The sequence below is a fragment of the Erpetoichthys calabaricus genome, chromosome 8 (assembly GCF_900747795.2).
Source record: "Erpetoichthys calabaricus chromosome 8, fErpCal1.3, whole genome shotgun sequence".
NCBI classification, from domain to species: Eukaryota; Metazoa; Chordata; class Cladistia; order Polypteriformes; family Polypteridae; genus Erpetoichthys; species Erpetoichthys calabaricus.
The window spans coordinates 136191320-136205940 of record NC_041401.2 but is presented as its reverse complement, the minus strand read 5'-3'; the positions used below and the strand labels follow the sequence as shown (position 1 = coordinate 136205940).

The window sequence follows — 14621 nt, the reverse complement described above, 5'->3', positions numbered from 1 at the left end:
TTAAATAAACTAAAGCTGCGGGAATGAGAATCATTTTAATTTCATTGTTTTTTAAAAAATGTCAAAATGTGTATCCCCGCTTTTTTTTATAACATACTGTAAATAAGTGCTCTTTTCTTCATAAAAAAAAATTATGTAAGTACAAAATTATTGTACAATATATGTAAACTAATAATATTTAAGAAAGAGTTAAATTCCTCCAAACATATAACCTATAAACTCTTTTCAGCTTCTTGATGATTTCAGCAAATATTTTTAAATTGTGAATGCTACATGCCTCATCAGAGGTCAAAGGAAAACTATTTTTAATTGCTAAAGTGACATTTCTTACTTGTTATAATCATTTGATATTCACTTCTCCTGCCTTTGATATTACATATTTTGTGATTAGAGACACACTACAGGACTCGCTATTACTTGTAATCAGGGAGCATTTCAGAGTTGGCAGTTGCTGAATCTCATTATCTCTGAGGGTGTCAAATTATACAACAATGGGATCACAGTATGTAAATGAGAGCATGATTCCCATGTAGATGTTTGCCACAATTTCAAATTTTGTGTTACATCTTTACAGTAACACAATGCCACCTCATTTTGGCAACCAATCAATATACCGTAGACTTAAAAGGTCAGATTACTTAAAAAGTCAGACCTAGACCCACACATACTAAATAATTATAGGCCTATTTCAAATTTGCCCTTTCTCTCTAAAATACTAGAAAAAGCAGTTGCAAATCAGCTTCAGTCACACCTTACGCATTACAATTTATTTGAGAAATTCCAGTCTGGTTTCCACACTGGTCATAGTATAGAAACGGCACTAACGCAGGTTGTAAACAACATTTTGATATCCTTTGATGAAGGAAACTCCACTGTAATTATGTTGTTAGACTTAAGTGAAGTATTTGACACCATTGACCATTCTATTTTACTGCACAGGCTAGAAAATAATGTTGGGCTTACAGGCACTGTGCTCGCTTGGTTTAGTTCTTATTTATCAAATCAATTCCAATATGTACAGAAATGTGCTGAGTACTCCATCATTATACACAGAAGTGAGATATGGTGTCCTGCAGGGCTCAGTACTGGGACCTTTACTGTTTTCACTTTATATGCTTCCACTGGGATCTATCATTAGGAAACATAATGTTAATTTTCACTCGTATGCAGATGACGCCCAGTTATACCTTTCATTTAGATCAAATGAAGTTTCTCCGATGTTGTCCTTAATTAGCTGTGTTAGTAAATTAAAGGAGTGGATGGATGAGAACTAGTTGTCTTTAAACACAGATAAAACAGAGATGTTAATTGTTGGAGGGAATGACACTGATCACAACAATATTTTGTCATCATTTAACTCGGTTGGAATCACAATTAATTTTACTGAATCAGCCCGCAATCTAGGAGTTATCTTTGACTCTAGCATGTCATTTAAAGCGCATATTACAAAGTTGTCTAAATCATGTTTCTTCCATGTTAAAAATTTTGGGAAATTAAGGTGATTTCTAAATAAACAGGATTGTGAGATATTAATTCATGCATTTATTTCTGGTAGGATTGACTACTGCAATGCGGTATTCACCGGATGTTCAAACTGTTCTTTATACACTCTCCAGTTAATCCAAAATGCTGCTGCAACAATTATCACAAGAACAAGAAAGTACTAACACATAACTCCAGTTCTTAAATCCTTACACTGGCTCCCGGTTAAGTTTAGGGCAGATTTCAAAATCCTCCTTTTAACTTATAAAGCATTAAATGGCCAAGGTCCGGCTTACTTGTCTGAACTTATCATGACTTACAAACCAGAGCGCACATTAAGATCTCAAGATGCTGGTCTGCTTATGATTCCAAGGATTAAAAAAATAACAGTGGGAGGTCGAGGTTTTAATTACAGGGTCCTTAAACAGTGGAATGGTCTGCCTGCTACTATAAGAAATGCCCCTTCGGTCTCAGCTTTTAAATCCCAGCTGAAGACTCACTACTTCAGTTTAGCATATCCTGACTAGAACTGCTGATTAACTGTACAGACTGCATCTCTGTTGTTAGTCATTAGCACTAAAACATAAGTAACATGATAGTTGTAATTTTTAACTAACCCTCACCTATTCTGTTTCTCTTCTCTGCTCTCAAATGTGGCACTTGGTGCCACGGCCTACCTGCCAAGTTGTTTTGACTGCCTAAGGTAAAGTCATCCCTGATGGAGGATCGCAGGAATCATGGGGTAGAGGGGTCTTTTCATCGGATTGGCTGGCCCAGCACTGGCCAAATGGGGGAAGGCAATTTGATGGCTGAGGTCTTCAGGACTCTAAACAAATCCAAATCATATTATGTGATATCATCTACTGTTAAATTCTGCTCCGTACTTGTAAAATTTTTATTTTTATAGTGTATTGAGGATTTGTTCTGTTCTGTGTATTGTACTGTATTGACACACCCACTGCACACCCAACCTACCTGGAAAGGGGTCTCTGTTTTTGAACTGCCTTTCCCAAGGTTTCTTCCATTTTTTCCCTACAAGGGTTTTTTGGGAGTTTTTCCTTGTCTTCTTAGAGTGTCAAGGCTGGGGGGCTGTCAAGAGGCAGGGCCTGTTACAGCCCATTGCAGCAATTCTTGTGTGATTTTGGGCTATACAAAAATAAATTGTATTGTATAGAACACATTAAAAAAATGTAATCATGGCCCAACGTTTTTCTTTTTCCACTTTGTTGTGGTACATCCATCCATCCATTATCCAACCCGCTATATCCTAACACAGGGTCATGGGGGTCTGCTGGAGCAACAAACACAAAATATTGAAAAAGATTATGTGCTGTTTCTTAAATTTAACAAGACTCTCCTCTGTTTGCACAGTCCAAAGCACTCACTTTTCCCTTTTTCCTTGCAGCTACCACCCATTCATATCTCTTTGACGGGGTTGCTTGCATTGTCCTCACAGGTGGTGCAGTGGTAACGCTGCTGCTTTGCAGTAAGGAGACTGTGGAAGATTGTGGGTTCGCTTCCTGGTTCCTCCCTGTGTGGATAGCGCTTTGAGTACTGAGAAAAGCGCTATATAAATGTAATGAATTATTATTATTATTATTATTATTATTGTACTTTAGGTTGAGCACTCATTGGCTGTTAAATCTTGGCAGACACAATTTTATGGGATGCCGGGGGAGTCGCACTATACATTGTGACTGTGTGCAGGGTGTTGTGATATAAGATTATATAGATGACGCAACAACTGGATATGGTTGGAAAATTCTTTGTTCTGATCCACCCTAAGTATGTTTTATGGAATATGTGGATGTCTACTTTTAATAAAGTTAAGCAGGTTTCTAATATAATTAAGAAAGAATTGGTTTCTCTCTCTGTCTACAATTGACCTTGCATGTTTTTGTGACAACAGGGGAATCCAAATGGATACAGAATTATTTTTAGATTTTTAATACAGCAACAGTTTAAAAATTTCTTATGTCACACCAAAGTTCGGAGAAATATTATAGCTGATACAGTTAATGCTACACAATAAAGCTCAAACACACTTTGTGCTCAAATAAAGGCTTTATATTAAGCCCCAACACCTTCTTCACATTAATAACAACACCATAAAGCACCAAGCACAATTATCCTTCCTTCTGCAAGAGTGTAGCCCACTCTGACTCAGTCCAAATGAGGCAGCGGGCTTTCTTTTAAACCAAGGGAAGGGACAAGGGAATTGCTTCCGGTCACTAGTTCCAATCATCTAGAGCAGTTCCAGGTCCCCCGATAACACAGTCTGGCAGTCCCCAAAGACCCAGTCAGGGTTGCATTTCCGGACTCCCATGCAACCCTGCAGGTGTCTTAATCTGGGTTAGCCATGAGGAACACTGCCAATTGCCATGTGGGGAATGACCTGCTCTCTGTAAGCCTGTTCTCTTGGTCCTTCCATTGTAGCCTCCTGGCTGGGTATGAAACCTTCCATTGTCTCCCAGGATGCCTGTCCTTCCTTCTGGGCTCACACACTGTTCACTGGCATTGGATATTTTTTAAATATAAGGGATAATAACTGAAGAGCATAACAGGAAGCATCAGTGTGGTGTAGCGGTTCCACAGCTCATGTCAAACAGGCCACTTTTTAAATAAATAATCGCTGCCTTCACGGCTTAGAGAGGGGGCATGGTAGTGTGGCGGATTAGTTCCCGGGGAATTCGTGATGTGGGCGATCCATGCTTAATGTGCACAGGTGAGGAGTCGTCTGCATCTGTAATTGTTACCTGGAGCTGCTGATTGTCACAGCTGAACCATGTCCCCATAATAAATAGAAGATAGGAGGGGGAGAAAAGAAAAAAAAGGAAGTGAACGGAGGTTAAGAGAAGAGAAGAAGGCGGCAGGAAGCAGCGAGGAGAAAGCTGGTGCGTGAGTGAGCGGATGTATGCAGGCAGCTGGGAGAGGAGAGCCCGAGTGGGGTGTTTGGCCGGCACCCGAGGGCTGAATGTATTTGGTTGCTCCTGCTGAGCGCTTGTTGGGAGCAGGAGCGACCAAGAGAAGGTTGGCTCGCCGCAGCAAAGGCAGCGGGAGTCGGAGATTTGGAGTAGAATCCCCAGCGTGAGCATCCTGGCCGTTGGGGGAAGCCAAGTCTCAGTCTGGCAGGGGCTGAACGAAGCCAGGGATCGGGAGGCCACCAGACCAGTCGAGCAGAAGAAGGTCAGCTGCATGTAAGGTGACTCCCCTGAGTGAGTGGCATATCCTGGATGGGAGAAGCAGGGGAGTCACCAGTAAAAGAAAGGCACAATGCTTTGTGTTTTTAAAGAGACTGCTTCCAGCCATTGTTTTAACTTTGCTGTTTTTTAAAGGATTTTTTTCTATTGTGTTTTTAACCTCCACGATTTCACCTTGCTTTTATTGGATTATTATTTGAGGAATTGTGACACACTGCACTTTATTTAATTTGGACACTTTGTTTTTGTTTGCTGTTTCAATAAAAGCACTTTGCACTTTTGGCATCTCCTTACTTTGTTGTGCCTCACTGCCTAGCTCATCGGTGACATTACTGACGGTGTCGGGTTCAAGGGCTCCCAGAAGCAAGATAGGAGCATGGAACAAACCCGCATTATCACAATCAGATATATTTACACAATTTTTATGTATTGGGAAAACCACCATTTAAAAAAGGTGAATCAAATCAGCCTAAAATTATTTCCCCTAGTTTGTAAATTTAATTCAGTTAAACTGACTTGTGAAATAAATGGTTCACCTCCTTGTATTTACAGTTAGGTCCATAAATATTTGGACAGACAACTTTTTTCTAATTTTGGTTCTGTACATTACCACAATGAATTTTAAATGAAACAACTCAGATGCAGTTCAAGTGCAGACTTTCAGCTTTAATTCAGTGGGGTGAACAAAACGATTGCAATAAAATGTGAGGCAACTAAAGCATTTTTTGAACACAATCCCTTCATTTCAGGGGCTCAAAAGTAATTGGACAATTGACTCAAAGGCTATTTCATGGGCAGGTGTGGGCAAGTCCGTCATTATCAATTAAGCAGATAAAAGGCCTGGAGTTGATTTGAGGTGTGGTGCTTGCATGTGGAAGATTTTGCTGTGAACAGACAACATGCGGTCAAAGGAGCTCTCCATGCAGGTGAAAGAAGCCATCCTTAAGCTGCGAAAACAGAAAAAACCCATCCAAGAAATTGCTACAATATTACGAGAGGCAAAATCTACAGTTTGGTATATCCTGAGAAAGAAAGCAAGCGAAAGAAAGCAAGCACTGGTGAACACGGCAACGCAAAAAGACCTGGACGTCCACGGAAGACAACAGTGGTGGATGACCGCAGAATCATTTCCATTGTGAAGAGAAACCCCTTCACAACAGCCAACCAAGTGAACAACAGCCTCCAGGGGGTAGGCGTATCGATATCCAAGTCTACCATAAAGAGAAAACTGCATGAAAGTAAATACAGAGGGTGCACTGCAAGGTGTAAGCCACTCATAAGCCTCAAGAATAGAAAGGCTAGATTGGACTTTGCTAAAGAACATCTAAAAAAGCCAGCAGTTCTGGAAAAATATTCTTTGGACTGATGAAACCAAGATCTAACCTCTACCAGAATGATGGCAAGAAAAAAGTATGGAGAAGGCGTGGAACAGCTCATTATCCAAAGCAAACCACATCATCTGTAAAACACGGTGGAGGCAGTGTGATGGCTTGGGCGTGCATGGCTGCCAGTGGCACTGGGACACTAGTGTTTATTGATGATGTGACACAGGACAGAAGCAGCCGAATGAATTCTGAGATGTTCAGAGACATACTGTCTGCTCAAATCCAGCTAAATGCAGTCAAATTGATTGGGCGGCGTTTCATGATACAGATGGACAATTACCCAAAACATACAGCCAAAGCAACCCAGGAGTTTATTAAAGCAAAGAAGTGGAAAATTCTTGAATGGCCAAGTCAGTCACCTGATCTTAACTCAATTCAGCATGCATTTCACTTGTTGAAGACTAAACTTCAGACAGAAAGGCCCACAAACAAACAGCAACTGAAAGCCGCTGCAGTAAAGGCCTGGCAAAGCATTAAAAAGGAGGAAACCCAGCATCTGGTGATGTCCATGAGTTCAAGACTTCAGGCTGTCATTGCCAGCAAAGGGTTTTCAACCAAGTATTAGAAATGAACATTTTATTTTCAGTTATTTAATTTGTCCAATTACTTTTGAGCCCCTGAAATGAAGGGATTGTGTTAAAAAAAATGCTTTAGTTGCCTCACATTTTTATGCAATCATTTTGTTCACCCCACTGAATTAAAGCTGAAATTCTGCACTTCAACTGCATCTGAGTTGTTTCATTTAAAATTCATTGTGGTAATGTACAGAACCAAAAATTAGAAAAAAGTTGTCTCTGTCCAAATATTTATGGACCTAACTGTATATTGCTTTATTCTAATTGCTATCCTTCAAACCATTTTCTTAATTTATCCATTACTGAATCAAAGAAACATCCTCTGTTGACAACACAAAGCTCACTAAAGGTGAGATGCCAGTGCATTGCAAAGCACATTTATCGACATATTCACACACAGTCTTACCAGGCTGTAATCTTCAGAATAAGATGTGTTTGGACAGTAAAATTAAACAGCTAGAAAATGTAAAGTCCATGCAGATTGCACCTCGGTTGATATTTTTTTTGAATATTTTAATTTATTTTACAATAGTGTAAGGATTCTATTTTGCATCTGGTTATAACTGATTGTTGTTATTTCAGATCACTATATGAAACAATGAAACAAAAAGTTTTGAAAACTGATATGAAGAATAAGGATCTTGAAACTGTCCAAACTCAGCTGGAGGTCAAAGTGCAGACTTTACAGGAGGCAAATGAGGTTTTCAAAGGTGTGTGATTACTTTGTTTTGTTTTATAACTACCATTATTTATTCATACTTTAAAAAAATTCTTTAAAAAAGTATGAAGATTCCCTTTTTTGGTAGGTTTCAGTCAGGGTCTGTTCCCTGGCTCAAGTGTGTTATTTGTTTATTTAATATTTTTGTTATATTTCAGGTAACCTTAGTAGTGATTTTTGCTTGTTGTCTGCCCTGTCTTCTGTATGCACAGCCTACACATTTTCCTTGAGGATTGTTGCTGTTTAGTGGAATTCATTCTACCTTGTGCTCACACAACGTTTTCATTGCCACTAGATGCCATTCAACCCCAAAGCATAATACATCAGTTGACAAGATTTTATTTTGCTCAAATGCTGCTCTTTTTTGTCCAAACATATGTTTTGTGGTTGTGGTCAAAAAGTTCAACTTAACTGTCAACATTGCTTGCTTCCAAAATGCCTCTGTCTTATGCAGATGTTGTTTTGCATACTTGAGACATTTTGTTTTGTGATGAAATCATAAATAAGATTTCCTTCTAATGGCTTTTCTATGAAGGTCATGTCTGGGTAACAAACGCTGCACAAAAGAGCAGAGTGCCACCATTTCTTTCCCAGCTACACCAGCCTGCAGGTCTCTTGCAGTCATTTCTTCTTGCACAGTTTATAAACTGTGGACGAAGACTTCAGACAAGACAGCAGGTGTGGTCATATAGCAGATTTATTTTTTCAGCATCACAGTGAGCAGAGGTTCAAAAAAGCAGGCAATCAGTATTACATGACAGAGTCAGGGCTCTTCTGAACCCCGTCTGTTGGGTGGGGCAAAGTTTTTATACCCCTAGAATGCGTGATTTAATATCATTATGAAATGCAACAGTCTACACTTTATTATACACAATCCTTGAGCCCCTTCAACGCCCCTTGTGCCACTTGATTTCTTGGCCCCTTTGTTATGGTGTTCAGATGTAAACTAAGGGAAAACGTGATAAAGCAGGCTCATGTGTGGAATGCTTAGACCTTGAGTCCTTTGGACAAATATTTTTCTGTTTGCTCAGCAAAGCATGCTTTTAAAGCTTACTTCTGCTTAACTTCTTTGACAAGGATTAGTACAAGGGAACGAAGAGAACATTCATCTTTCACAGACTCTATTCTGTTTGTCTGTTTTCTTGGCCTTCCGGATCTTGTCTTCAACTCCACAGTTGTTCTTAACTGCCTTTTCTTAATAACATTTCATTTAATTGGAAGAGCTTTCTTATCCTTTTATGACCTTTGTAAGCATCAATCACTTTAATTTTCAGATTCTCAATTAGTTGCTTAGAAGATCCCATGGCTCTTGAGTGTTGCACAAAGAATTTATTACTCTCTGGATTTGTCATCAGTTGACAGTTTCTAGTGACTAACCCCTAACGAGCTAAGCCTGACCAGGCTAATAACCTGTTGAGTTCTGAGACTTTACAACTGAAAGTGTTCCCAAACTTTTTACTACATTTGCCACATTTACTTTTTTTGCATTATTTTCACTTCATCAAATACAACATATGTAAAAATAAATTTAAAAAGATAAACAAATAAAATTAAGTATATAATTTTGCCAAGGGTGTCCAAACTTTTGCATGGACCTGTAATCTGAGTGAGTCTACAAAGTAACTGGGGAGATACTTTTGTATTAAGGTGTCAAGGCTTCTAGGCAGGATGCAGTCTGCCAGTCAAGAAACAGTCCAATGTTTCTGTGCACTCAAGATTAAAATGCAAAAAACATACTTTTAGTAACCTGGAATTTTATATATACACTGTATCCATCCATCCTCCAAACTGTCTATTAGATTAGGTTAGATAGGCTCCATCTTCCTAACAAAATTTATCACAGCAATCCAGGGGTGCAAGGCAGGAGCAGTCCCTGGACAGGACACCAGTCAGTCACAGGGTGAGCAAATACAAACACACACATCAGAGGCCAACATACCATCACCAGTCTGCCTAACCTGCCTGTCTTTGGATTTTGGGAAGAATCCAGAGGAATCCCACAGGGACCACCTGGGGCATGAACCCAATCTTCTTTTTGCAGTCTCCCCTTTTGTAGCACTACCATGCTATCCAATATACATTGTATGTTTATGATGAATAAAAGACTTGCACATATTTTGTTCCTTTTATTAATGCAATAGCTTATTGATGAACATGTTTCAGAAATGTTCTTAATGTCTAAGAAGAAATCCAACTTGGCTACATTATTATTATTACTGTTGAATGACTCTGCCACTGGCTTTTTATCTTTTATCCCTCATGGATAAAATACTTGCAATGTTTGTTATGCTTTATTTAAAATAACAGTATTTAAAAATATTCATTATTTTCTTACAGGTGAAATTAACTGTGTACGTACAGAGTTGTCAATGGAAATTTCTCGGCTCAAATCAGAGGAAAGCAGACTACTGGAGGAAAAAGAATCTGAGAGTGCAAAAGCAAAATCTGAAGTAGACAGGCTGATTGGTGAATTAGCCAGTCTACATCAGGAACTCAGCATTGCTGAGCAGAAAAACAAAGAAGAGTCATGTGAGTGGAAGACAGAGCTGCAAAATCAAGAAAATGAAAAAGCTCAATGGCAACAGGAAAGAGAGTCTTTGAACACAGAACTGGGTGAGAAGGACGGAGAGCTGAAAAAGTTGAAAACAAGAACCGACGCTCTGTTACAAGAAAAAGAGGATTTGAACAAGTTAATAGCACAGAAGAATGAGGAGATAGAATCACTTAATGAAAACATAAAACTAGGAAAAGAAAATCTCAGAGATAGGTCTGTCGAAATTGAAATCCTAAAAGGGAGAGTGGAAGACCTGATAAAGGAAAGTGATTTACAGAAGAAGAAAGATGAAGAAGAAATAAACAGGCTTAAAGATCTGGTCCAAGGCTTGGAAAAGAAAAGTGAAGAATATATTATTAACATGAAAACCAAGGATTCTGAATTGAAAGAAAAATATGCAGAGTTTGAAAAATGTACTGAAAAAAATGAGAAGCTATTGAAATGTAAAGATGAAATTGATTCATCGGTTAAAGCAAAGGTAGTTGAGATTGACAGGCTCAATAATTACATTGTGGTATTAGAAAAAGAAAAAAAAGAAACAGACCAGCGCCATTCAGAAATGGTAAAAGAAGAGACAGAAAGAATGGAAGAGAAATACAGAGATGACCTGAATCATAGGACCATTGATTTTGAGAATCAGAAAAGAGACTTATTGAAAAAGCACCAGGCAAGCCTTGAAATTAAAGATGCTGAGATAAAAAGACTTGGCAGCATTGTACTCACACTAGAAAGAAAAGGAGAAGAACTTGATATGAGTGTGAAAGCTGAGAGCACCAAGAGTGAAAAAACTGCTGGAGAAAATAAAAGAGATGCATCAAACAGAGGAAAGGCTAAACGCAGAGCTTCAAAGAATAAAAATAATGGATCAAAATTTGCAGCATGAAAACAATAATAAGATCAATGAATTAAGCAAAACGGAAGAACTACTGATGACTTTGAAAGAAGAGAAATATAATTTGACTGCAAAAGTGAATGATTTAAACAAAGAAGCAGAAGATCAGACTAAACTGCATAGGAGGAAAGATGAGGAAATAACACAGCTAAAGGACTGTATTGCCATGAAAGTCAAGGAAATAGAATGTCTTCAGGAAAATCAGAAAGATTCTCAGAAAGTCTTGGAAAAAAACAGACAAATGGACATGTTGATTCAAGAGCTGCATGAAAAATTAAATGAACATGAAAAGAAAGAGGGACAGCTTTCTCTGCGATTTATAAGCAAAGAGGCAGAAATTGGCGAATTACAAGAGGAAGTCAGATTATTGCAGGAAAAACTTAAACAAAACCTGTTGTGCACGAAAGAGAAGCAAGAACAGGTTGACTTACTAAGCCAGAGCATTCAGGAGGCTCGAAAAGAAAAAGAAGCTCTAGAAAAGCAATACAATGATCAGACTGTGGAGCTAAAACTGAGAGATGATGAGGTACAGAAACTAAAAGACCATGCTAGCAAGATTCAAAATATGCATCTGGAAAAGTATGGTGAACTAGGCAGCGAAAAAGAGGAATTAAGATTGGAGCTTTTTCAGAAAAATACAGAGATTCAGGGACTGAAAATGTCTTTGGAAAGGTTTTGCCAAGAAAAGGAAACTCTGTCTTGCTCTCTTGTAGACAGCCAAACAGAAATTCATAGATTAAATGAAAGAATGAATGTTAACAATGAAGAAATACAAACTTTAAAGCAGAGGATAGAAAATATGAGGAATGAGAGAGAAAAATTGAATTTGGAGCGCACGGAAAAAAATAAAGAGATCTGTCAACTTAATGAAAAAATTAGTACACTAAAGAAAGAACAGGAAGAGCTGAGCAAAAAAGAACAAGAGTTATATAGGTGGGATGAAGCGTGGAATAAAGAGAAAGAAAAAGTAAGAGAGAGGGACGGGGAGTGGCAAGAAAAATTTGAAATGTTTAAAAACTTAGAAGGAGAAAAACTAAATGCGGCATTTCAAGAGGCAGCAATGCACGCTGAAAAAATTAAGGCATTAGAGAAAGAAAAACAAGATCTAATGTCACAGCTAAAATTAAAAGACCACGATTATAATGTTTGCAATGAGAAATTGTTTATAAAAATTAATGAGATTGCTTTGCTGAATGAAAAGATAAACAAGCTACAAGATGAATTGCAAAATTATCAGACTTTCAGCCAGAAGAGAAATGAAAGAGAAAATGCACTGGAGATTATGCTAGAGGCAGAAAGAAAAAAGTACAATTTAGAACAAAAAGAGAGAGAGGATGAATCAGAAAATCTAAGGAGAGAAATTGATGAACTTCAATGTGTAACAGAGCACGCCTTGGCCGACCTGAGGCAGAAGAATGAAACTGTACAAAAATATGAGGAACGGATGAGATTGAACAGGGAAAATCTGCAGAAACTGATGTCAATGATTGAAGTGAAAAATAAAGAAATTAGTAAATTAAATAAAAAAAATGAGATGCTCCACAAAGAAGGGCAAAAAAAGCTGATGGATAAAGAACAAGAAATTGCTGCTCAGAAAGAGAAAGAGAGAGAACTTTTCAGAACTGAGCAAAAAAAGGAGGAGGAGATATATAAATTAAGAATGGCTGTTAAGGAAACTCAGCAAGAAGCAGACAGGGTTTCTGCATGCTTACAGGAACGGGAAGCAGAAGTCAGAAAACTGAAATACGAAATGGAAAGAAAGTACAATGAGATAAGCAAACTCAGAATAAAAATGGAAGAGATGCAAAAAGAAACAACATCTAAATTACTCCAAGACAAAAGTATTATGCGTGAAAACATGCAACTGAGGCTAAAAATTAAAAAAATTGAGGGTGAAGGTCTTCAAGAAATTAGAGACAAACTGAAAATCCAAGAAGAAAAATTAATTGCTTTAATGGGGGAAAAGAAAGAGCAAATATTAAAACTCAAGGAACAAATTCAGATCCTTGAGAGAGAGCAAACAAATATGTTTTTGGGAAAAGTCGGAAAAGAATATTTAGCAGAGAAAAACAAGCAGACACTCCCTTGTAAGATCAGTAGGGAAGAAGAAATAGAAAAGCTTAATATGCATTTAAAGGAAAGTCAGAGAGAAATGGAGTATATTTCCGGAGCTGTCAAACAGAAGTCAGTAGAAATTGAATGGCTTGCGCGAAGGATGGTTCAGCTTGAAATAGACAGGAAGAATTTACACTCAGTACTGGTAAAAGCAGATGAATCTGAGTGGGATCAAAACTTCTTAGCAAAGAGTCTAGAACAGGAGATAGGACTGCTACAAGAGTCTATGTCTTACTATCTTCAAAAGGTAGGTTTATTTGATTAAATTCTCCTTTTTAGTTTTACACCTAGTAGACTGAAATATTACATTTAGGCAAGACATTAACTACAAACATTAAGTAGCATTTGATGAATGGTTGTTTGTTTATAGTTTATTATTTTACAATGGCTTTATGTTGCACAAATGCAGAGGAAAATCAAATACATTAATAATAAGTGATGACTATACAGTACACTCAGGATCAATTACATAGATATAACTTTATTTGTCCCCAGGGGGAAATTTGGCTTTTTACAGATGCTCTTTAAATTCATAAATACATAAGCAGGTACATAAGTAAGTAAATAAATAGATTGTCACAAGAACGACACAAAGACATTGCGAAGGTTTGGGGCAGCCACTCGTATAATATTTCCTGGCTGCAAAAATGCTTATCACGAACAGACATGTTCACACAACTGAGTCCAAAGCAGAACTGATATACTGAAGGCAAAATGGCAGTTTTATAGGCCAGTAAGGAAAGTGATGTCATCAGGTCTGGAACCAGAAGTGACGTCACTGGCTGCCCCAGAAACAGGCGGGATTTCCCGAGAATGGTCTGCAAGGGATTTTGAGAGAGAATTAGTACATTTCGCCACCCCCATACCTGGCGTGGAATTACATTCATTCAAGCCCTTTAGTTGTCTTTTAAACACCCGTGTGTGACAGGGCCCCCCTCAGCCTAGACCCGTCGGGTCAGGCGATCTGCACAGAGAGGTCGTGAACGCAAGAGAGGGCATCAGCGTTAGTATGGAGTGAGGCCTTCCGATGAATGAGCGAGATCTTATAAGATTGCAGATCAAGGAACCACCTAGTGACTCGAGCGTTAGACTCCTTGTGCAGGGCCATCCACTGTAAAGGTGCATGGTCCGTGACAAGTGTAAACTCCTGACCTAGGAGGTAGTACCTCAACTGTGTAATCGCCCACTTGATCGCAAGAGCCTCTATCTCCACCGATCCAGCAGTTTCCGGCTCAGGAACATGACGGGGTGTTCAGCACCATTGATGCTTTGGCTCAACAATGCTCCTAGGCCTGTGTCCGAAACGTCCGTCTGGAGGATAAAAGGAAGCGAAAAGTCAGGTGCTTTCAAAACAGGTGCTGACATCAGGGCCCTTTTCAAGTCACTGAATGCAGCTTCTGACATATCAGTCCATACCAAAATGTTGGGATCCCTCTTCTTTGTTAAATCACTCAAGGGTGAAGCTCTCTTCGAAACCTGTGACACAAACCGGCGGTAGTACCCGGCTAAACCGAGAAATGCTTGGCCATGCTGCTTGGTTTGCAGACGGGGCCATTTCAGAATGGCATCTATTTTAGACCACTGTGGCTTCACAGTACCACTACCCACTAGGTAGCCTAAATATTTGTCTTCTTCCAACCCAAAAAAAATTTTTTTTTGGATTGATCTGAAGACCGGCCTCACGTAGCGCTCGTAATACT

At 38.7% G+C, this 14621-nt stretch overlaps 1 protein-coding gene across 3 annotated transcripts in view; it reads left to right on the top strand.

Annotated features, from left to right (window-relative positions):
• The window catches only part of LOC114656611 (centrosome-associated protein CEP250-like), a 282216-nt gene extending 271279 nt beyond the window's left edge, over window positions 1-10937 (top strand). For all 3 annotated transcript variants that reach the window (XM_051931364.1, XM_051931363.1, XM_051931365.1), the window contains 2 exons: window positions 7225-7352; window positions 9698-10937. In XM_051931364.1, coding sequence (XP_051787324.1) covers window positions 7225-7352; window positions 9698-10797 — 1228 coding nt within the window. In that variant the 3' untranslated portion in view covers window positions 10798-10937. The remainder of the gene's footprint in view (window positions 1-7224; window positions 7353-9697) is intronic.
• The last annotated feature ends 3684 nt before the right edge of the window (window positions 10938-14621 follow it).